Source organism: Gopherus flavomarginatus, chromosome 20 (assembly GCF_025201925.1).
Source record: "Gopherus flavomarginatus isolate rGopFla2 chromosome 20, rGopFla2.mat.asm, whole genome shotgun sequence".
Classification (NCBI taxonomy): Eukaryota; Metazoa; Chordata; order Testudines; family Testudinidae; genus Gopherus; species Gopherus flavomarginatus.
This window is the reverse complement of record NC_066636.1, coordinates 22377629-22398737: the sequence shown is the minus strand read 5'-3', so window position 1 is coordinate 22398737 and position 21109 is coordinate 22377629. Positions and strand designations below refer to the sequence as shown.

Here is a 21109-nt window from a genome sequence, read left to right as displayed (position 1 = left end):
GCAGAGCCCTGTAGGCTGCGGTGCCCGAACATTCCCTGTAGCGTCCCGTCTCTCCTCTGTGCGCAGACAAACGAGCCCTTTTCATCATCTGCACTTCCGAGCTGGGGCCCCAGATCTACGAGCTGGTGGCGCTGACGCCCTCAGAGAAAAACACGTAAGGGTGTAATGATGGGCGGAGAGGGAGGGGCTATGGGACGGTCCTTGGGGCATTGGGGGGAGGAGAGGAGACTACCGACCAAGGTAACTAGCATGTCCTGGGGCTGCAGGTCAGAAATGAGGGACACTGGCAGAGCTGGGGGATGGGGTAGCAGGGGGCTGCGGGTCAGGAGTGAGGGGCATCAGTGGGGGGGCAAGCCCAGGGCTAGGGTAGCAGGGGCTGCAGGTTGGGAGTGAGAGGCACCAGCCAGGCTGTGGAGGTGGGATCCAGGACTGGACTAGCAGGGGCTGTGGGTCGGGAGTGAGGGGCATTGGCAGAGCTGTGGGGGGTGGGCAGGGCTGGACTAGCAGAGGCTGCGTGTCAGGAGTGAGGGGCTTTGGCAGAGCAGGGAGGGGGGCAGGGCTGGACTAGCAGGGGCTGTGGGTCAGGAGTGAAGGGTGTTGGCAGAGCTCGGGGGGGGCGGGCAGGGCTGGACTAGCAGGGGCTGCGGATCAGGAGTGAGGGGCATTGGCAGAGCTTGGGGGGGGCGGGCAGGGCTGGGCTAGGAGGGGCTGCGGGTCAGGAGTGAGGGGCGTTGGCAGAGCGGGGAGGGGGGCAGGGCTGGACTAGCAGGGGCTGTGGGTCAGGAGTGAAGGGTGTTGGCAGAGCTCGGGGGGGGCGGGCAGGGCTGGACTAGCAGGGGCTGCGGGTCAGGAGTGAGGGGCATTGGCAGAGCTCGGGGGGGGCGGGCAGGGCTGGACTAGCAGGGGCTGCGGGTCAGGAGTGAGGGGCGTTGGCAGAGCTGGGGAGGGGGGCAGGGCTGGACTAGCAGGGGGCTGCAGATCGTGAGTGAGGGGCACTGGCAGAGCTGGGAGTTAGGGTCCCCCCCCTTGGTGCAGTCCCATCTGTGTGAGGGGGTGGAGCTCTGCTGGGGGGCGGAGCCGAAGCCCTGGGGTCTGGTCTCGGAGCAGGCAGCAGCCGGTGGGTGTTGGGGCCGTAACGCCCCCTCTCCTCGGCCTGGCAGGTGGATGGAGCTGCTGGAGGAGGCGGTGCAGAGCGCCATGAGGAACGCCACCTCCCCCCCCAAACGCCGGGCCCGGGAGCTGCCCATCCACAGGCCGGCCCCATCCAGGTGAGCAGCGCCACCCTGGGGGCCTCTCAGCAGCTGCCGTGGGGCGGGGCAGGGAGGGAAATGGGGACAGCCTGGCCGTGGGGCTCTGGGGTCTGGCCTAGAAGCTCAGGCTGGGGGGCAGCAGGGACGGGGCTGGGGGTGGGGCCAGGTCTCCATTCCTGCTCAGAGCACTTGGGGATCTCTCCAAGGCCTGCCCTGCCTGACCCGGGAACAGATCAGACTCACCCCCAGCCCCAGGCTGGCTCACTATCCCCCTCCAGCGGCCGGGCCGTGAATAGAGCCCTGGGAATCTCACGCTGCCGTTTAGATCTCCAGGGACCCAGGTTTGATTCCCCCTGAGGCTGGGCGGCTGCCACGTGTCTAGGGGCACCGGCCTCTGCAGGGCGAGTCCCTTCCTGCTGCTAGAGCGGCTGGTGGCTCAGGGCCGTCGGTAATTAAGGCCCCGATCCTGTGGGTGAAGTGAAGCCGCCAGCCAAGTCAACCTTGCTCCGCAGTCCCGCCTAGGCCCTCACTTTAGCCCCCAGCCGCTCGGCTGCCCTGCCGCTGCCTGTCTGACTCGGCTCTTGTCCCCACAGCCTGGTGCTGCAAGACCCCGACGTCTCCCCGATCCTCTCCCAAGCCGACAGCTCCGGGATGGAGGTGGACGATGTCTCTTCAGGTGAGCTCCCCTCCCAGCCGGGGCGCCCCCCACTCCCTCTGCCAGGGGACTCTGACAGCCAGCAGCTTCCAGCCGTCCCTGTGGGGCCCGGAGCAGCAGCCCATATGTAGGTGGCACAAGGGGAGCGTGTGGGGTGGTAATGGGAACCTCCTGTGCGAGGCTCTAGGTGTCTGACTGGCCCCACGCCAGGACCCCAGTTCCCACTGCAGGTTGGCTCGCTCTGATCTCCTTGTGACGGGCTGGCCCCCAGCCACTCTCCCCACCCCCCGCCCTTTCTGGCCCTGGCCCTCCAGCACCGCCTAATCCAAACGCCCCCTGTGATCTCTCGCCCCTGCGCAGCGGATGACAATCCCCCCGACTTCCTGGGCAAGGCGAAGCATCCGGTGCTGCCAGAGGAGCCGGAGGCCGAAGGCAGCGAGGAGGAGGAGGAGGAAGAGGGGGAGGAGGCACCGGCTGCCCCTGTGCCGGCACAGAGCTCTGCGGAATTAGATGAAGCTGGAGTGTCTGAGGAACCGGGGCCCAGCATGCACCTGCCCCTCCCGGGGCTTGTGTTGACCGAGGGACTGGCCGAATCGGCCCTGGAGGACGGTGAGTGAAGGCTGGGTTGTGATGCTGCTAATGGGGGCCCACCCTGGGGAGAGAGGAGGGCAGCTGCTTCTCTGAGCCGTCCCCGTCTCTTATCGCGCACACAGACACGCTGCGTCTCTCGGCTCCGCCATCTAGCCCAGTGCATACAGAGGAGCAGGGGGAGGCTGAACCGGGTGGGGAGAAGCCCTGAGCTGGGAGCGCAGCGGGTTGTGGGTCAGGCTTGAGGGGCACCAGCAGAGCTCTGGATGTGGGGCTTGCCCTGTGTCCGGTTCTAGCGAGTGCTACCAGCCCCTTCACTCTCCCAACCGGATCGATGTTCCCCTCCCCCCCCGAAAGCTGTGGTGAGAAGGTTGCTTGGAGCCCGCCCCACCCAGGCGGGGAGGAGGGTTTCTCGGCCCCGTGGTGCCCTCGTACCCCATCGGGCCAGATGTGTCCAGACACCCCCCTTCCGCGGGTGCCCCAGGGCACCTAGAATCAGACCAGGCGCTTGGTTCCCGTTGGGGGAGCGCCTGGCGTTGCTCTGCAGCGCCCCCTCTGGCTGAGCGAGGAGGTGTATGCGTAGGCACCGAAGCCAGCCTGCATCCAGCCCTCCGGCTGGGGGCTTCCCGGCCAGGGCCCGGCCCAACCTGCTTGTCTTCTCTCCCACTCCTAGTGGAGAACCTGCGGCATCTGATCCTGCGCAGCCTGCTGCCCTGCCGGGACCCGGAGCCTGAGGACGACCTGACCCCCACGCCCTCGGTGGCTGGAGGAGCCGCGCAGCCCTGGGACTCGGTGCTGTCCAGCCAGGACTCGGGCTGCCAGGAGCACTCGGGGCGGGGCGGCCCCACCACGGACAGGGCTGGTCTCCCGGGCCACTCGCCCAGCGGCAGGCCGGAGCCAGAGCTGGAGTCGGAAAGCCGGCCGAGTGCGGGGGACGTGGAGGAGACGGGCTGGAGTTCAGACGGCGGTCGGGAGGCGTCCCAGGAAGTGGAGAGGCCCCCGGCTGCGGAGGGGCAGGGCGGCTACAAAGTGGTCCGGAAAGGTAGGGGGAAGGTGGGGCCTCCAGGGGGCGGCTCCTCTCCAGGCTTCAAGGGCTGGTCCCTGCTGTTGCCCCCGGACCCTTCTCCGCAGAGTTTGGCTACCAGGACAGCAGCCGCTTTGCATGGCCATGTTCTGGGGCAGAGCCGCATGGAATCCAGCGGGCTCCTGTCCCCCAGCCGAGGGCAGTGGTTCCCCTCCCCTCTATCCAGCTGGGGGGTGGGGGAGTGAGAGAGCCATGGGGGGACGCGCCAGCTGGATGTGTCCATCAGTCCTTTGTTACACATGGCTGGGGCCTCAAGGGGTATCAGCTGCGAGCCCAGGGGCGCTGTCCGGCCCCGTCTCCTGGGGCCCAGGGGCGGTCAAACCAGTCGTGTCAGTGACTGGCTCCTAGGGCAGCCGCTCTCCTTCTGTCACTAAATCCCTGCCCGCCTGGTGATTTGCATGAGATCTGCCACCCTTGGGCTGCTGCAAACCCTCTCCTCTCTCTGTCTGGGCGTCTGGCACGAGCTGCTTCGCTGGGCACAGCCGGTGATTGGGTTCTGAGTCCTTCAATCAATCAATTTCTCTCTCCCCCCTCCCCCCTCGACATTTTTTCTCTTCTTCCCTCCCTGCTCTTTTCCCTGGTGTCTCTGCACAGCTGAGGTGGAGGGCACTAAGGATGCCACGCCCTTGGCAGACAGCAGCCAATCAGAAACTGAGTTGCATGAAGGAGGCGGAGCTAATGTAGATGGTAAAGAAAAAACCAACCCCCTTTTTCCTCTTGGGCCCCAAGAAAGGCTAGAAAAGGGAATCGCAGAGGGACTGAGAGGAGGCGCGGGAGAGGCCGCTGGCCAGGCCAGGGGCGGCTGGGAGGCAGGACTCCTGGGTTCCATCCCCAGCCCTAGGAGGAAGTGTCCTGCTGTGCAGCTGGGCAGGTCCTTGATGGCCTGGTCCCGTCCTGGTTTCATCAGGAGTTGTTTGCCTGAGAGGCGACCATAGTAGGTGGCAGGTCAAGGCAGAACTCTGCCCGCCTGTATGAAAATGGCTCACTGCACGTACTCAGAGCTGGGCCACCAGCTTCCCTGTCTCAGATGAGTCCCTGCTCGAACTAAGACTTGGCCTCCGGGACGGCATTTAACTTGGTACTGCTTGACATCTGGATTGAAAAGCTGGGACGATGTTCATTAAATGGATTAAAAACTGGCTCACTGATAGATCTCCAAGTGTAACTGGGGAACTGTCACGGAGTGTCACCGTTTCCAGTGGGGGCCCATGGGGATCAGTTCCTGGCCCTGCGCTATTTAATCCCTGACATGGCTCTGTTTGGCTGAACAAAGAGAAGGTTAAGGGGAGACGTGATGGCGTCTACAGGCACCTACACTGGGAACGAATATTTCATAGTGGGCTCCGCAGTCTAGCATAGAGGGGTCTGACATGAGCCAGTGGCCGGAAGATGAAGCGAGACAAATTCAGATTGGAAATACGGCGTCAGTTTTTTACCAGCTGGAGCAATTGGCCGAGGGTAGTGGTGGATTCCCCGTCACGGACCGTTTTGGAGTCGGGGATGGGAGGTTCTTCTAAAAGCTCCACTCTGGGGATTATTTGGGGGTGAGTCTCTGGCTATGCAGGAGTCGGAGGAGATGGTCACAATGGTCCCCTCTGCCCGGGGACTCCATGAATCTGTCTGGATGCAGCTACAGGAGAGGGAGCTGGAGTCGCTACCTGAATCCTGGCTGAATTTTTCAAACCTGGATGCGGAAAGTGATGCACCTAAATCAACAGTGAGGTAGTAACGGATCAGGGGGCTGCTTTTGCATTGCTGCTGGGCAAGGGGGGGTGAGTACCCCCCCGGCACATCAGGGAACTCGTCAAAGGGTGGAATTTTCAGAAGCGCCTGACTCTGCCTCAGCCCCACTGCCTTTCGAGGCTGGTTAAGGTTCTGAATAACGAATCACCTCAATTAGCTGTTGCAATCCTCTTCCCCAGCATTTTTCAGGCATAGATCTCCAAGCTCTTCACTAGGGAGGTCGGTATCTTTATACCCATTTGGCAGATGGGGAAACTGAGGCACATGGCAATGAGGTGACTTGCCCTGGGGTCCCCCAGCAGGCCCATGGCAGAGCTGGGATTAGAACGCTTGAGTTCCAGTCCAGGGCTCTACACACTAGGCCACACTGCCTCCCAGTCTAGGCACCATCTGCTTTGAAACCAGGACATGGGACTTTTGAAAACGTTCCCGTAAGAACCGAAAGCAGACAGGGCTAACGAGGAGGTCTCAGTGATGTCAGTGGCCCTGATTTTGAGCATATCGGCCCTGTAGGTTTCTACAGGGAGCTCAGAGTCCCCTGGGTACTGGACTCACAGGCTAAGCAGCTTTTCTCCCCCTCCCCTGTAACGCAGGGAATTACTTCTACGTCAGCATGCCCGCCGGCCCTGCAGAGTCCTCCACGGAGCCCCCTGTCCCCAAGCCACCAGCGAGCCCCGTGGAGCAGCCCCCCAGCCCGCCTTGCCCCGCCCTTGGCTCCCAGCAGCACGACCAGGACAGCACGTTGGGCCCTGGCAGCCTTGATGGGGCCCCACCCCCTGAGCCGCCTGCCCCCAGCCTGGTGATCCAGGACGTTGACATGATCTTCCGGACGATAGAACAGCTCACGCTGAAACTCACCAGGCTAAAGGTGAGGGGGAGCTGGTGGGGGGACTAAGGATCCTTTCCATTGAGGGCCGGGCCTGGTTCTGCCAGGTGATGGGAGCAGGGAAGAGAAGCTGCATCTGGTGCCACAGGGTGGGGAACCAGAGCCAGGCAGGGTAACGCCCCGCTGGAGCCCAGACTGGCGAGGGCACCAAGGCCCTGTTACACAGCTCCGGGAGCAGCCTGCGAGGAGCCCGCAGGTGTCACCTTAGCTGGCGGGGGGCCAGGGGAGACAGGGCTGGGGCGTGCCTGGCATGTGCAGAGGTCTGACACCCCCGTTCCCACTGGCTTGTTTCTCCCCCGCTTGGCTCCTTCAGGACGTGGAGCTGGCCCATCGCGAGTTGCTGCGGTCTCTGGGAAGAGGTTCGTCGACTGAGATCACCCCGGTGGGGGTCACCGCACTGGAGATGGGCCAGTGGCTGGAATGCCCACCCTGCCCTGCCAGCGATCACTGCCCCTCCCCTGCCCGGCGAGGCTGCAGACCCCAGCAGCCAGCGAGCTCGGTAAGCGGAAGGGACCTCGCAAGCCCTGTTGAATGTGCCCTGAACCCCTTGCCCAGACCTGGAGCTGCCCCCACTGTGCCTGGTTCCCACAGCCGTGCGTCCCTTGCTTGGTTCTGGGCCGCTCACTTTCCTGGGGGCCAGCTGCAGGGCCGGGACCCAGCAGAGCTGGAAGTGTCAATAATAAAATGGGTGAATGAAAGTGCCTCGTGTTCAAGGAGGATATTGATATAAAGGGCATCACAGACACCTGGTGGGATGAGGATAAGCAATGGGGCACAGTAATACCAGGCTACAAAGCACGTCAGACGGACAGAGCAGGTCGTGCTGGTGGGGGAGTGGCACTAGCTGGGTGTGAAAGAAAGCGCAGAATCAAAGTAGTAAAAATCTTAAATGAACCAAACTGTACCACAGAATCTCTCTGGACAGTAATTCCGTGCTCGAATAGCAGCAGGGCTAGATCACCGGCCGCCTGGCCAGGATGGTGACAGTGACTGTGAAATGCTCAGGGAGGTTAGAGAGGCTGTTAAAATAAAAAACTCACTACTAATGGGGGATTTCAGCTCTCCCATATTGACTGGGTCCATGTCACTCAGGAAGGAATGCAGAGGTCACGTTTCTTGACACCTTAAATGGCTGCTTCTTGGAGCAGCTAGTCTGGAACCCACAAGGGGAGAGGCAATTCTTGATTTAGTCCGAAGTGGAGCCCAGGATCTGGTCCAAGAGGTGAATACAGCTGGACCTCTTGGTAATAATGACCATAATATAATTAAATGTAACAGACACCAGGGAATGGGTTGGCAGCCTGGAGCTTTGCCGACCATCCCTCTCAATCCTGCTCCTCTGCATCTCTTCCAGGCTGCCGAGCCCCCTCGGAGGAGCCCCTCTGCACCAATGCCCTGCCAGGGAGATCTCCCCAAAGATGGCTGGGTAGCTGGAGTGGCAGGGCACCCGCTGGACCCACCCAACCTGGGGAAAGACCCCTGGGAGGTAGGGAAGCCCGAATGTTGAAACAGACCCGTGGAGGCTGCCACTGGAAGCTTGGAGCAGAACTGGAATCCTGCAGGGAAGCGCATGTTAGTTTTGGCTGATCTCGGTGTCTCGTCCTAGCCATGGGGCTGGGCGGCCCTTTGCCTGGACAGCGAGTGCCCATCACCTTGCATGCTGCCTGCTGCTGGCAGGCCGGGCCCCCACCGCTGCCTCCACCTCTGTGCCCCCCACGGACAAGCGTCATCCCTGTACACGAGAGCTGGAATATAGTCTGTTGAAATGCACTTTTTGTTTCTCTCCGTGCTGAGGAGCCCACGCGGTGGGTCCCGGCCCGCCCTCTCTGCTGATCAGATATAAATATGTATGTATGTGCATTGGGTTCTTGTAAATAACTGGACTGTATCCCATGACCCTGCATTACAACGGCCATTACCACTATCCCGCTCCCTGCCCAGCCTGGGGAAACGAGATGCCAATCAGCCCAGTCCTCTTACCACTAGATGTTCCCTCTGGGCTTCTCGCTGTGTCTCCCCAGCCCTGCGAAGCCAGAGCACACGCTGTTGGCATTAGCCGGCCTTTCTCCCTCCAGCAGATGCGCTGCCCCCTCCTTCAGGCAGAGGTTTTTCGGTAGGGACTGTCTGGAAAACGCACATTGCTCCACTGGAACGGCTGGATCTCCAGGGTGGGCAGTGGGCTGGGAAAACAGGACACCCCACGCCCGCGTCTGCCGTGGCAAAATCCCAGCGCTGCTTGGAGACAGTCAGCCAGCTGGAGGGGTCAGAGGCTGTGTGGAGATCATCTCTGCTGCACTCCTTGCGGCTGGGTGAGCCCAGCCCATCGGATACGATCGCCCCGAACGGTGAGCTCAGCACAGCACCAATCATCTGCTCTGGCCGGAGGGAGGAGCTGGGAGGGCTCAGGGTAAGACCCCACTTTGCAATCAGCTTTTGTCTATTTGCAGGCTGCTGTGGCATTGCCAGAGGCCAGGCCCTGGGCCTGCCCCTGCTCATCAGCCCCCGGCCTGGTCCCATATATATACACACACACACACACATTAGCTAGAGGACTGACTGTTTGCTGTTCCATGATGTATAATCGGTTTTATTTTCTTCCCTTTACTGGTAAAGTTTTTTTTTTAAAAAAAAAGAAAAGTGAAATATTCTTCCCTGGCTGGCGTGTGTGTGATCCTTCACCGGGGGGTGCCTGCTTTCCCCCACTGCAGCATGGGAGACAGGGTCATTTGTTCCCAGCCCTCCTCTTTGCTGGGCCGTTAGCCCTGCCAGCCAGGGGGGTGTCTGGCCAGAGCCGGGAGCCGTTCTCCCTGTGCTGCTGGAGAGCAGTGTCATGGCTGGAGCAGAGAATGGGGGGCTGGGGGAAGAGAAATCGCCCCGCCCTGCCCAATTCTGCTGCTGGGAGTGGAATCAGCCCTGCACCCCCAGCTCTCCCAGTCCCTCGGGGGGGATGTCTCAGGGCTGGTCGACACGACTCTATTGGCTCCATCACTTCGGGGGTGAGCGACTTGGAGCAGCTGAGCTCAGGCCCCTGCAGCCAGCGCCTCTCAGGGAGGTGGAGTCACTGGACAGCGTCTACGCTGAGCTGTAGCTGTGCGAGTGAGGACAAGCCCTGAGAGCCCATCCAGCTCCCCTGATGTGGGCTCTGCACCGTGCACCTGCAGGGCTTCGGACCGGGAACGTGGGAGTGGCCTGGCGGGGAGGAGAGCTCAGCGCTCTTGGGACCGGGTGGTTATGAGGTCACTGCCTCTGACCCAGGTAGGCCTTTCCTCAGAGCTTCCTCCCCCCTGCCCCAGCCCCCGCGTAGATGGAGCCCTCCTGTGCGAGGAAGGGGCCCTGGCTGCAGAAAAAGAGTCTGAATTCCAGTGGCTGTAGAGGGCTCCAGGCCCCCATGCCTTGAAGTTAATGCTCCACCCCAGAGCAGGTTGCGTCAAAGCTGTTTAATGGCAGGCGGGAACGGTTACAGGCTGGACTGGGCCAGAAATCTCACACAAGGGGCTGCCCTGGCGCTCTCCAGGCCTGTGGGACTCTTCTGCTCTCGGGTGAGCGGACGCTTCACCCCTCCAGCCCCTAGCTGGGCGCAGCCAGCTCCTCGTCTGGCGCCTTGGGCAGCTGCCTGTAGGTGGGGTCGCGCGGCAGCATCAGCTCCTGCAGCTTGGCAAAGGTCTTGCTGTCAGCGGGGAAGCGGTTTTTCTGAAAGGGCAGAAAGGGTGTGAGTGGGCAAAGGGGAGACTCGCTTCTGCTCCCACTCCAGCCCACCCGGGGGCACGGTTGTGAATGAACAAGGGCCATGGGGCTGGCTACAGCTCCCCCGCCGCATGCAGGAGCATGGTACTCACCCCCAGAGACAGCCGCAGGAGGCCCATCTGCCACTTGACCCCAGCTGTGGCCTTGCTGGCCTGCTGCTGACTCTCCACGGCTACCAGGAACGCTTTCAGGCCCTGCTCTGTGATCTGGTTCCCTTGGGGAGGGAAGATGCGGCTCAGTGGCTAGTTTAAACCCCATTGCCTCTGGGGCCCAGGGAGGGGTTTGCCTGGGACCTCAGCCAGGGCCTACGCCCACTGGCACTGGCACAGCTGCTGTGGGCAGAGGATCGGCACTTGGCTCTACAAGGACGAGCCTCTCCTGCCTCTGCTGGGGATTGGGCCACCAGAGGGAGCCCACAAGCCACAGGGCACTGAGTGACCAGGCTGTGCCACATGGAGGGAAGCGGAGAAGGACGGGTGGCTCTGTGGGTAGGGTCTGGCCCAGCACAGGGACTGCAGGCCCTGTTCAGAAGGAAGGGGACACGCAAGCCTGGCAGAGGCTGCTGCATCTCCGGCCCATTGCCACAGCTCCTAGCCCAGGGGACCCAGCGCCACTCGGGGGGCACTTGCCCTGCCAGGCGAGATGGCGGGTTTCCAGGCAGCCCCGGGCCCCACGCCGACGTACAGGTGAGGTTTAAGTTGATGAGCACGCGGTTGCCTGGCAGGAAGACCTTCCCGTCGCGGTGCTCGGCCTGTTCCAGGAGTGGGTTCATGATCTCGGTGGGCTCCAGCACCTGGGCACAGAGAACGTTTCACCTTCAAGCAGGTCCCATAGCTGCCCTGGGAACAGCTTGGCAGGCGGCCCCCGTTTTGCCACTGCCCAGGATGGGGATCAGCCCATTGCTGGTTCTGATGTGGGGCAGGAGATGGGACATTTTGGCTGGAATCATCTTCGGTGCCTAAGAGAGTTGGGAGCAGGGATCCCATTGATTTTCCCTGGGCAGTGGGCTCCTTTCTCCTCCAAGCCCCTTTGAAAATCCCCAGCTTCATGCTGCGCCAATGGGTCCACATCTCTTCATCCCAAAGCAAGTCAGCCCCCTCTGGAGCGGAACGGGGCAGCTGTTTGCACCAGGCACAGCCGGTTAGTGAAGCCCACTGTATCCCCCCCGTGGCAGGGGCAGAATGGAACTGAACCAGGAGCCGCCACGGCAGACCCCTGTGGGGGGGGGGGGGGCGAGGGGAGTGTCAGTGACCCAGCCCAAGTTCTCAGGCTGTAACTGAGACTCCAGCCCCGAAGTGACCAGGAACTCAACTCTGGATCTTAGCCCAGAGCCAGGCTACTGCCCCACTAACCCAGTGCCCTGGGAGCCGGGCACACAGCCCCTCACCACGGGGAACACAGTGCACAGTGTCCCTGAAGCCTGTACCCCATGGCTGGCCAGGGCCCCCTCACCTCCAGCTCCGGCGGCAGGCTGCGCTTCTCCTTGGTGCCCGATTTGGTTCCTTTGCCTCGGACAGCTTTTTGATCCAGGGTGGAAACCACTAAAGAGAGTGAAACACTCACCAACGGGACAGAGCCTCTGCCACGCAGAGCTGTGAGCTGAGCCACAGGGGCCCCTCCACGGGCTGGGCGCCCGGCTCAGAGAGGGGCATCGCCTCCGGCCATCTCCTGCTCTGGCACAGGTCATCATCTAGCTCCGTAGCCCATCTCTGGGGGCCCCGTGCACACGGGACACGGGGTTAGAATAAGTGGGGAAGGTTAGAATTTCTACTCACTTTTCTTGGCTTGTTTAGCATCCTCCTTCTTGGCAGGCGCAAAGGCTGGGCCGCCCACAACCCCCCCACCACCTGCAGCGCTGGCCTGAGCTTTCTCCTCTTTCTTCGAAGGCTCCTGTAAGCAGTAGCACAGGCCCGAAGGGGGCGCTGACAGGCAGGCTCGGCTCTTCAGTATTTGTGGCTGTTTGCTAAGTCCCCTCCAGGCTTGACCCCACTTTGCTTTTGGCCCTTCTCTGGCCCAAGCGTGTAAACCACCAGGCTTGCACACCCCTGCCCCCCCATGAACCCTGTTTGAAGGATGGAGGCACAGGAAAGCCCAGGGTACCAAATGAACCCAGTGGCAGAGCTGGGAAAAGAACCCAGGAGTCCTGACCCCTAAGTCTCTGCTCTAGCCATGAGCTCACACTCCCCCTTCAGAAATGAAATGAGAACCCAGGAGTCCCGAGGGTCACTCCCCATAGCAGTGCCACGCGCAGGTCCTGGCCACTGCGATCTCCCGATCCTTCCGAAGATGTGGATCTTTGGGAGCCGCTCGCTGTGGGGTTAACCCCTGGCTCCCAGGCCGGCTGGAGCTCAGCGTCCCTGGGAAGGGCTGCGTAGAGCCGTCCTGCTCGGGTCAGCCCACACCCCTCACCTTTTTCTTGGACCCGCTCTTGCTCTGCTTGGCCACCTGCAGCTTGTCAATGGTGGTGTTGCTGACGAGGCTGGAGGGACGCTCGCTGCTCTTGGCATCTGCATGTCTCAGAGGCTGGAACCCAGACCCAGAGGGATTTTAACAGAGATTCAGACTCCACGGGCTGTCTACATTTGCTACCTTTAGGACCTAGGCAGCATGGGATTTTGACTGGCTTAGAACCAGGGACTCAGATCCTCACCAGTGTGAGCTAAAGGAGTGATGCCACTAGGTGGCAGCAGTAGTAGGCTGTTATCCTTCAGGTAGCTCAGAAAGTAGAAGGGAATACAGCACACACCAGGGTAAATCTTATTACCCTCAGCGACCTGGTTCTACAGAGCTCTGAGTTTATAGAAACGTTTGGCCTCTGCCATTGCAGGAAAGAGGTCAGTCGCTAACACCCCCGCCCTCAAAGTCAATTGATCTGTTGCCCTCTGGTGGGTGCACATGGCCTGGCAGGAGCCTTACCGACCGGGACCGCTCCTGGGATTCCTTCTCCAGTAAAAGTCGCCTCCTCTCCACGACTTCGGTGTGAGTTAAAGCGAAAGGTCCCAGAACCTAACCCAAAACAATGGCAGAGTCAGTGCTGCTCAGTCTCTTGGTCACAATAGCTTAACTCCCCCTCCTCCACCTCCCAGAGGAGGCAGCCTGTGACCTCGGCACCACTTCAATCCCTGTCACTTCTCTGACCACGCCTGAGCTCACAGACATTACAACGGCCTGAGCCAGAGAGGTGCTGGGTGCCTGATGAGCATGCTCAGTCCCTTGGGATCATGTCCCAATTTCCAAGCTCAGGCCCTGCTCCCTCAAAGGGATGTGCTAATGCATCCCGTGGAGCTGATTATTTCTGGTCTTTCGCAGTGCAGGGGAAGGGGCTGGGCAGCAGGGATTAGCCCTGGAACTTCCCGCTGCAGGATCGAGGCCTGGTCTGCGTTAAAGGAGAGCTGGAGACGGGGAGAAGAGCTGCTTCTGCTCTCCTGTGCCGGATGAAGATGTTTTACATGTTAGAAATGCAGCTGGTTTCTCTCCCTCGCTGACTCTATGGGGAGCTGGCAGTTCAGGAGACGGGCAGTCCTGGGCCAGGGAGAGGATGGGATTTTGATTCAGACTGATTCAAGCTCTCTATTAATGTGCATTCAACTCAAATGCCTTTTAATGGCTGGGAGAAAACTCTTTAGTTAAAGAGCTGCCACTAATGTCCCTTTGGTGAGAGAGCTCCAGATCCACAACTCGGAGTCCTCCATTGAGCTCTCCACCCCCACTAGATGTTCCTGATTAAAATGGCCACACTGGGTCAGACCAAAGGTCCATCTAGCCCAGTATCCTGTCTTCCGACAGTGGCCAAGGCCAGGTGCCCCAGAGGAAATGAACAGAACAGGGAATCATCAAGTGATCCATCTCCTGCCGCCCATTCCCAGCTTCTGGCAAACAGGCTAGGGACACCATCCCTGCCCACCCTGGCTAATAGCTGCGAAGGGAGGGAGCAGTGGACGCTGGGCCAGGTGAAGAAGTTTTTTAAAGGGTAAATCCATCCCTTGGGCTGAAGAGCAAAGGCCTCTCCCTGAACGCACCTCTGCGAGCTTGCGGGCTCCCTGGTCTCCGATCTGATTGTGTGCCAGAGACAGGCACAGCAGAGAGCGATTCAACCGCAAGCCCTGGACAGGCCCCGGGGGCGGCGGCAGGACACAGACATGCAAGGAAAGGAAAAGAACTGTTAGCCCTGGACGCTGGACCCTCCATCCGGCCGAGCTGGCTTCCCGGCACCAGCTCCTCCTGCCGATGGCCCAGTTCCTGTGCCAAAGGGGAGTTCAGTCTTTCCACGGCCCAACCCATCCTGCTGAGAGCTCACCACCTGGGCTGAGCCTGAGCTGGGGTCTAGGAACGCCCAGGGCTATGCAGCGGGTGGCATTTGAGTACTGGATCCAGCCAGACTGGATTGGCAGGAGAACATGCAACGCTCCAGCCTGTGCAGTTCCATCTCTTCGGCTTCCCTCCACAGCCTCAGCCAGTAAGGCTCCCCCAGCTGTCTGTTCCCGTCTACATGAGAGAGCTGGACTTAAACTGGTTTAAAAAATAACCTAGTGGCAAGGCTACGATTTGAAGCCAGGCCTCCAGGGCAGTGCCTTAATCACAAGGCCCCTGTCCCTCACTTTGGAGAACAGCTGTCCTCTCTCTAATGCTCCACGGAGGCTCATGCCCCAGTGCAGCCCGTCGCTCGCTCTCACCCCTCACCTCTGCGATGTAACCTGCCCCCAGGTCCGAGATGTTATTGAAGCTGAGGGTCAGCGAGACCAAGCTCTTGTTGGCAGACTTCAGCGTGGAGAGGGCCTGGCCGATCAGCTTGGCGGCGGCGTCACCGATGTTGTTGTTTCTCAGTGACACATGAGCCACCCTGCAGGGGTGTTGGTGAGAGTTTCTGATCAGGTCTGGCTGGACTGTCCTGCTCTTTGGGAAGGGAAAGAGACGCCCTGGGAGTGGGGAGGGGGCTCCAGGACTGAGCCTTGAAGCAGGCGGAAGGATCCCAGCCACGCTCTGCCTGGGGCGTGGAAGGGTTGGAGGGAAGGAATCCGCACCCCATGTGCTGGACTCTGTGTGGGCACCTTGCCGACGGGGTAAGGACTTTGGTTATGAGAGTCTGAGACAAAGCATCCCATCCTGCCTAGTGATCCTCAGCCCTCCTCCCCACTGGGACCTCCCTCCCAGGAATATCCCCCAGGATCCCACCCATTGCCCCAGAGCAGATGCAGTGGTCTGGAATTTCCCTTCTCCCCCCCCACCCCCAAGGCGGTATCTGCCCCAAGCAGGTTAACTAGCACCACTCCCCGGGATCCCTGGGTCTCTGATTCAGAAGGAACTCACGTGCTCTCCTCTCCAATCAGCCTGTAGAAGGACCCCTCGGCTAATGGGTTCCCCTCCAGCGTTAGTGTCCTGCAAGGAGAAGCAGAAACTAACCAAGGTGCTAGAGACATCACTTGGCCTGCAGAAATGCAGCTACCTCTGGAGTGGAACATGGCAGCTGCTTCACAGTGACAAAGAAACACTACACAACAGCCTGGAAGGGAAAGTGGAGAATACTGTACCCCACTGAAAAAGTGGGGGGAATTTGAGGTAGGCAGCAGGGACTGCGCTAGGGCTTTGAGCAGGACAGTGGAGCTGGCAGTTCTGCTCTGGCACAGAGTAGAATGGGGTTGTCAATGAGCTTGACAAAACACCACCTTCAGGTCCCATCTCACTGGCTCCTTCAAGGATGGTTAGATTGAATGGGGTCCCCTTTCTGAGCTGGAAGCAGCTGCCTCCAGCACTATCTGAGCACCACCATCCCCGCGGCTTAGCTTTCGCTTACTTGAGGGCGGGGCAGTTCGGTAGGATAGCAATCAGAGAGAGGAGCGAGAGATCTGTCAGGCCGACCTTCCAGAGGCTGAAAGAAGAGAGACACAGTAGCCCTAGCAGCAGCATTAACTCAATAAGAGAAATTGCAAAGCATTCTCATCCCCAGATGGGGAAACTGAGGCACAGGGCGGGGAAAGGAGTTGCCCAAGGTCACAACGTGAGTCAAGGGCAGAGCCAGGCCTCAAAGCCAGGCCCCCAGGCCCATGCTCAAACCCCTTCACCAATATCTGCTTTTCAAAAGCTAATGCAGACGTTTCCCAGCACCCAGCGTTCTGGAGCCCCCAAACCAACTATTAGTCTTAAAGAGCTAGCAGGGTCCCCAGACTGATTCTAGTTCCAGCGTCCCAATTACCCAGCCCACTTGGAGGACAGCAAGATCCTGCTCTCAGAAAGGCAAGAGCCAGTGCGCTGGGAGGCGGCAAAACGCCTTAGAGGGAGGCTTGGATACTGAGGGTTTAGAGAGCTGAACTCCCCCTGTATCTTCCTTGCCCGTCTCTGGGCCCTTTCAGCCAAACAGCTCCTGGCACTGCCCAGCCCCTCACTCACTGAACAGCCTGCAGGTTGGCAAGGGCGGGCAGACACTTGCTGAAAACACCCAGCATTTTCTCTTCAATTTTCCAACCTGCCAGAGATAAAACGGATGGAGCTGGTTATACCGAAGAGAAAACCAGTCAGAATGCAATCTCTCACCCCTGCCCCCAACTGCCCCTCGGCTCCCTGGCCGGCTTGGAGGCCAGTTCGAAACGGCACGGCTAGCTGCCAGGTTCCTGTAGGGCCTACATTTCTTTAAAAGGCTCCAGAGGCGATCGTGGCAATTACAGGCCTAACTTCAGTACCAGGCAAATGGGTTACAATTATGGTAACAGAATTAATGCACACGGCTCTTGTGAAGGGCAATCAAGCCTCCCCAATCTATTGGAAGTCTTTGAGGAGGTCAACGAGCATGTGGACACGGGTGATCCAGTGGATAGTTTACTTGGACTTTCAGAAAGCCTCTGACAAGAGAGGAGGCGCGGGCAGTGCCCCCCACTCTCCCTTCCTGTTTTACATTGCTGAGGGGGCTATTCAGAGTGAGCTGAGCCCCTCACCTCGCAGGAAGATCTCACGGACGCTCTTGGGGTCGTCATGCTCCAGCTCGGTCTGGATGCAGGGCCGGAAGTAGGCGTACTTGCTCTGGATCTGGGTGAGGCTGGCTGGGACCTCCTTCTCGGCCGGCATGTCGCTTTCCTCTGCCAGGCAGAGGGCAACCGGTCACTTGGGGGCAGGGGCACTGAGCCCAAGGAAGACTTCCGCAGTGCCAGGCGAAGGGACATGGAGGCCGCTGCCCCGCGTTAATCACTCCACACTGCCCCACCGTGGAGAGACCATCCCCTTCTCTTCACTATACTCTGCCTTCACTAGGGCTGCGGATGCTGGGAGACACATTAAATCCATCTGGGGCTACATTGCCCTCCCAACCTATTTAACTAGAGCTTCCTGCCCCTGAAATGGGTAGGACTGAAATGGACACACACACAATCTCCCTGCGACAGTCCTCTGCAGCTCACAGCACAGATGCATCCCCCCTCTCCCCGCATCCTCTCGGTCAAAGCTGGTTTAGCTGTGATTTCCCCAGGGCCCTGACCCCAACTGGGCCAGCTCCCTCAGCCAGGCCACTCACCCCAACTCTAGCCAGGTCTCCCTAACCCAAACCTAGACTCCACTTGCAAGCTGGAGAACATATAGAGCTCAGCCTGCACGAACGACGACGCGCACGACCCTCTGATAAGCTGAGACTCATTTCTTTGCCTTCCGGCATCTGAACTTCTAGAAGTTACGTTTCCCAGCTTTTCTCTGCAACACCAAGGGCTGGAAAGGGCCTTGTTCTTTCCGTGAAAGCAGAGCTTCTCCAGAACGCAGAGAACGCTGGGAGCTGGGCCGTTGAGAAAACACTGAATCCTGTGAGGCTCGAGCGCTGTTCTCAGCACATACTCCTGCCACCTTGCAGAACCATCTAGGAAAGGCTCCTGGGAAACACTCTCGCCTGGACGTCCAAGGCTGCTTGCAGGCAGGGAGGGCCGGGGGCTAGTCTGCAGGCCGGTGAAGATGCACCGAGTGCAGGAAGGGGCTTAGAAGGGGGACTGCTCTCATCTTCCTCAAGTTGCTAAGGGGCAAATGCCTGAGACTAGCCAGAGCACACCGTGTCCTTGCCATAAGCCAGGCCCATAGAGTGGTTAGAACACACCGTGCTCCGGCTATTGGCTAAACTGACATGATGGGGGCTGGCATAGAGCAGGCCTGCCTGTACTAAGGCAGCTGGGGGAGCTCCTTACCCAGCGGTATTCATGGGGAGTGGGGTACATTGGCTTCCTTCAAATCTTGTAAAGCCTTCAGTGTAGGGTAAAGGGAGCCACAGAGCGATGTGATGTGGGATGGGGCCCCTTGCTGGTACAAGAACCCTTCCGCCACCCTCCTAAGTGCTGCCTCTTCTCTCCTAAAAGCTCATCTCCAGCCTGCTGGAGAGAGAACTGGACACCTCCCCATCCCCTCCCAACTCTCAGTCCCTATCCCCTTCCCTGCAAGGAGCAGAGCACTCAGCACCATGCAGGGCACGAGGCCAGGAGGATAAACTCGCCTTGCTGCAATAGCTGGGGCTGCCTGATTCCCATCCCACTTTGCACCAAGCTGTTGATGGCCTCGCCTTGGCATTAGGGTGTGACATTTATTAGCCCCAAAGTTGCCCTCTGGGAGCCTGTGGCAACTGGACCCTTGGGTTCTGCTTCTGTAAAGGGGCGACTGAAAGTTTGTGCCCAGGAAATGTGCCAGAGAAAGGGACAGAGCCGGGCCTACCCAGAGCAAGGGAAACTTCGAGACATATGGGCCCAGTGGGGGACCACCCCCAACACAGCAGCTTGGTGAGTGTCCAGCACGGGGAGCGCGACCCAGGCCTGTGATAAGCCCTAGCAGCAGCGAATTCCAGCTAACACTCAGCAAAGACAGAGATGAATTCACAATACTCCTAGTCCCACCCTTTGCCTCACCTGGTGGGAAGAGGTTAAAGGCAGACTGCAGCCTAACTGTGACCTTGGGGATTCTGGTGAGTCCGGCGCGGGAGCACAGTTCATTGAAATCCTGCTCCAGGATGCCTGTGCACTGATACTCCTCTGGGGAAAAAGCAGGCCAGCAGTCACTCCATCCAAACCACAGCCATTCCCAGAGCCCCTTCTGCGCTAAGAGCATCTTACTCTGCCCATGCGAGCTAGTCCCAGAGACTCTTCACCCAGCACAGAAGTACCGCCACTTCTAGGCTGGATCGTGGCCGTGTTTTAACACACAGCAACACCACAACAGCTCGGGCCAAGTGATAAACGTTGCAAGGGCAATTCAGTTAGCTTCAATGGGAGGACCCACATGCCTACAGTCTGAGCATCGCCTAGGTCAGGCGTGGCCAACCCTTGGCTCCAGAGCCACCTGTGGCTCTTCAGAAGTTAATACGCGGCTCCTTGTCTAGGCACCAACTCCCAGGCTGGAGCTACCGGCGCCAACTTTCCAATGTGCGGGGGGGTGGGGTGCTCACTGCTCAACCCCTGGCTCTGCCCCAGGCCCTGCACCCACTCCGCCCCTTCCCTGAGCCGGCCGTGCCCTCACTCCCTCCCCCCTCCCACCACAAAACAGCTGAGCGGGAGGGGGAGGCGCCGATCGCTGGGGGGCTGCTGACGTATTACTGTGGCCAAAGTCAGCTAGGACCAGCTTTTCCAAAAGAGCCCAGCTCCCAGGTAGCCACCTGACTACAGGCCAGGTTTCCTGGCCCCTGGCATTATATGAGCAGGACCCGCCGCCCGCCTCGGCCAGTTAACTGAACCTCCTGGTGGCATCCTTGCCAGGGAACAGAGCGATCGGGGGGTCATCACCTTCGCCATGTGGGTCACTCCTTTTAGCCGCGTTCTTTCCTTCCTCCTCAAGGCTCACGCCAGCCCCTTTCTCCTTGGCCCCCCGGTCCCCCTTCTTCCCCATAGCGCCGCTCTTCGGGGCACTGGAGGAAAACAAGACGGGCTCGGCTGGTAACACGTTCCGAGCCAAGAGTGCTGCCCTCTCGCCCCAGGGGCTTTTGTTTCTCCCCCGCAGTTTATATTTTTGGTCCTTGATTCCTTTGATCCCAGGGGCGAGAAACCCCACCCCACGGCCAGGGGGGTTACGCCTGCACACGCCCGTGGGCGCTGCACGGGGAAGGGCTGTGGCACGGAGGGGTTGGATGGGCAGAGGGAGGATCTGGGGCACGTCTGGGTGGGGGCATGGCCTGGGCACCTGCATACAGACGCAGGGCGAGAGATGCTGCTGCAGGTGGTGGACGATCCCTGGGCTGTGAGGGGTGGGGGGTGTCTCTGATTGGGGAAGGGGGGGGGAGCTCCCTGGCTGGGGAGGGTGCTGGGTGGGAATTTCTGGTTAGGGGAGAAGTAGTGGGTTCCCGGTTGGGGGTCCCTGGCTGTGGTGTGTGTGGGGGGGGGTCCCCTGGCTCGGGGGGGGGGGTCCCTGGATTCGGTGTGTAGGGGCGTACTGGGGGCTGGCAGGGGTCCCCGGATGCGGTGTCTGGGGGGGGGGGCAGGAGCCTGGCTGGGGGGGGTGCTGCAGGAGTGGGGGGGCCCTGACCGTGGAGGGGGGGTCCCTGGATGCGGTGTCTGGGGGGGGGGGTTCCTGGCTGGAGGTGGGGGGGGTCTCCCTGGCTGCAGTGTGTGTGGGGGGATGGGCGGCGGGGGGGGTCCCTGGATGGGGTGTCGGGGGGGGGTTTCGGGGGGGGTCCCTGGCCGCGGAGTGGGGAGGGGGGAGGGGTCCACATCGCCCCACCTGAGCCGGGGGGGCGGCGGCGGCGGCTCCGCTTGCGGCCTCCACGGCCGGGCCCAGCGCGCGTCCCCATGGCAACGCGGGACCGCTCGGCGAGGGGGCGGGGCCGGGAGCGACTGGGGCGGGGCTGTCTGAAGGAGCGGGGGCGGGGCTGTGGGAGAGGGGCGTGGCCCGGGGCGGGGAAGCCCCGCCCCCCAGATCCTCGCTCGCCCCCATCATATGACGAGGTGACCCTTGCCATGACGTTTGGGGGAGGGTCCAGGTCACCATGGTAACCCCTGTGTGAATGATGGAGCAGAGGGGTCCCCATGCCCCCCATCCCCCAAACCTGGGACCATGGGCACCGACAGCCCCTGGGACCCTGGGGGGGGCACCACCTGTTCCTGTGGAACCGGGGGGTCCTGGCACCCTTAGAGCTGGGCTCAGCAGCAGCGTGACGTCCGGCCGGGGCCCGCTGAGCCGGGTCGTGGCCTGCAGCAGTCGGCGCTGCGTGCCCACCCCGG

The 21109-nt window shown here is 60.6% G+C and overlaps 2 protein-coding genes across 14 annotated transcripts in view; one reads left to right on the top strand and one right to left on the bottom strand.

Moving 5' to 3' along the window:
• The window catches only part of ARHGEF11 (Rho guanine nucleotide exchange factor 11), a 78924-nt gene extending 70210 nt beyond the window's left edge, over nucleotides 1-8714 (top strand). For 7 of the 8 annotated variants that reach the window (XM_050931104.1, XM_050931105.1, XM_050931107.1 and 4 more), the window contains 9 exons: nucleotides 67-154; nucleotides 1161-1268; nucleotides 1844-1926; nucleotides 2266-2514; nucleotides 3167-3535; nucleotides 4172-4264; nucleotides 5914-6188; nucleotides 6520-6705; nucleotides 7561-8714. In XM_050931104.1, coding sequence (XP_050787061.1) covers nucleotides 67-154; nucleotides 1161-1268; nucleotides 1844-1926; nucleotides 2266-2514; nucleotides 3167-3535; nucleotides 4172-4264; nucleotides 5914-6188; nucleotides 6520-6705; nucleotides 7561-7713 — 1604 coding nt within the window. In that variant the 3' untranslated portion in view covers nucleotides 7714-8714. The remainder of the gene's footprint in view (nucleotides 1-66; nucleotides 155-1160; nucleotides 1269-1843; nucleotides 1927-2265; nucleotides 2515-3166; nucleotides 3536-4171; nucleotides 4265-5913; nucleotides 6189-6519; nucleotides 6706-7560) is intronic. The other variant, XM_050931111.1, reaches the window with a different exon arrangement.
• Nucleotides 8715-9638: 924 nt separating this feature from the next.
• LRRC71 (leucine rich repeat containing 71) lies at nucleotides 9639-20664 on the bottom strand. Of its 6 annotated transcripts, none has more exons than XM_050930017.1 (16): nucleotides 20610-20664; nucleotides 19679-19800; nucleotides 18809-18931; nucleotides 16877-17017; nucleotides 16335-16410; nucleotides 15742-15816; nucleotides 15258-15326; nucleotides 14631-14790; nucleotides 13970-14053; nucleotides 12867-12956; nucleotides 12360-12473; nucleotides 11726-11840; nucleotides 11403-11491; nucleotides 10635-10743; nucleotides 10043-10164; nucleotides 9690-9896 (listed from the first exon to the last, which is right to left on the bottom strand). In XM_050930017.1, the coding sequence occupies exons 2-16, from the start codon at nucleotides 19779-19781 to the stop codon at nucleotides 9774-9776; spliced, it is 1593 nt and encodes a 530-aa protein (XP_050785974.1). In that variant the 5' UTR covers nucleotides 19782-19800; nucleotides 20610-20664; the 3' UTR covers nucleotides 9690-9773. The 6 variants fall into 6 exon arrangements, with proteins under 6 accessions (XP_050785977.1, XP_050785974.1, XP_050785975.1 ...); XM_050930018.1 differs by having other exon boundaries at nucleotides 11403-11467; XM_050930019.1 differs by having other exon boundaries at nucleotides 9775-9896; nucleotides 10580-10743.
• Between the last annotated feature and the right edge of the window lie 445 nt (nucleotides 20665-21109).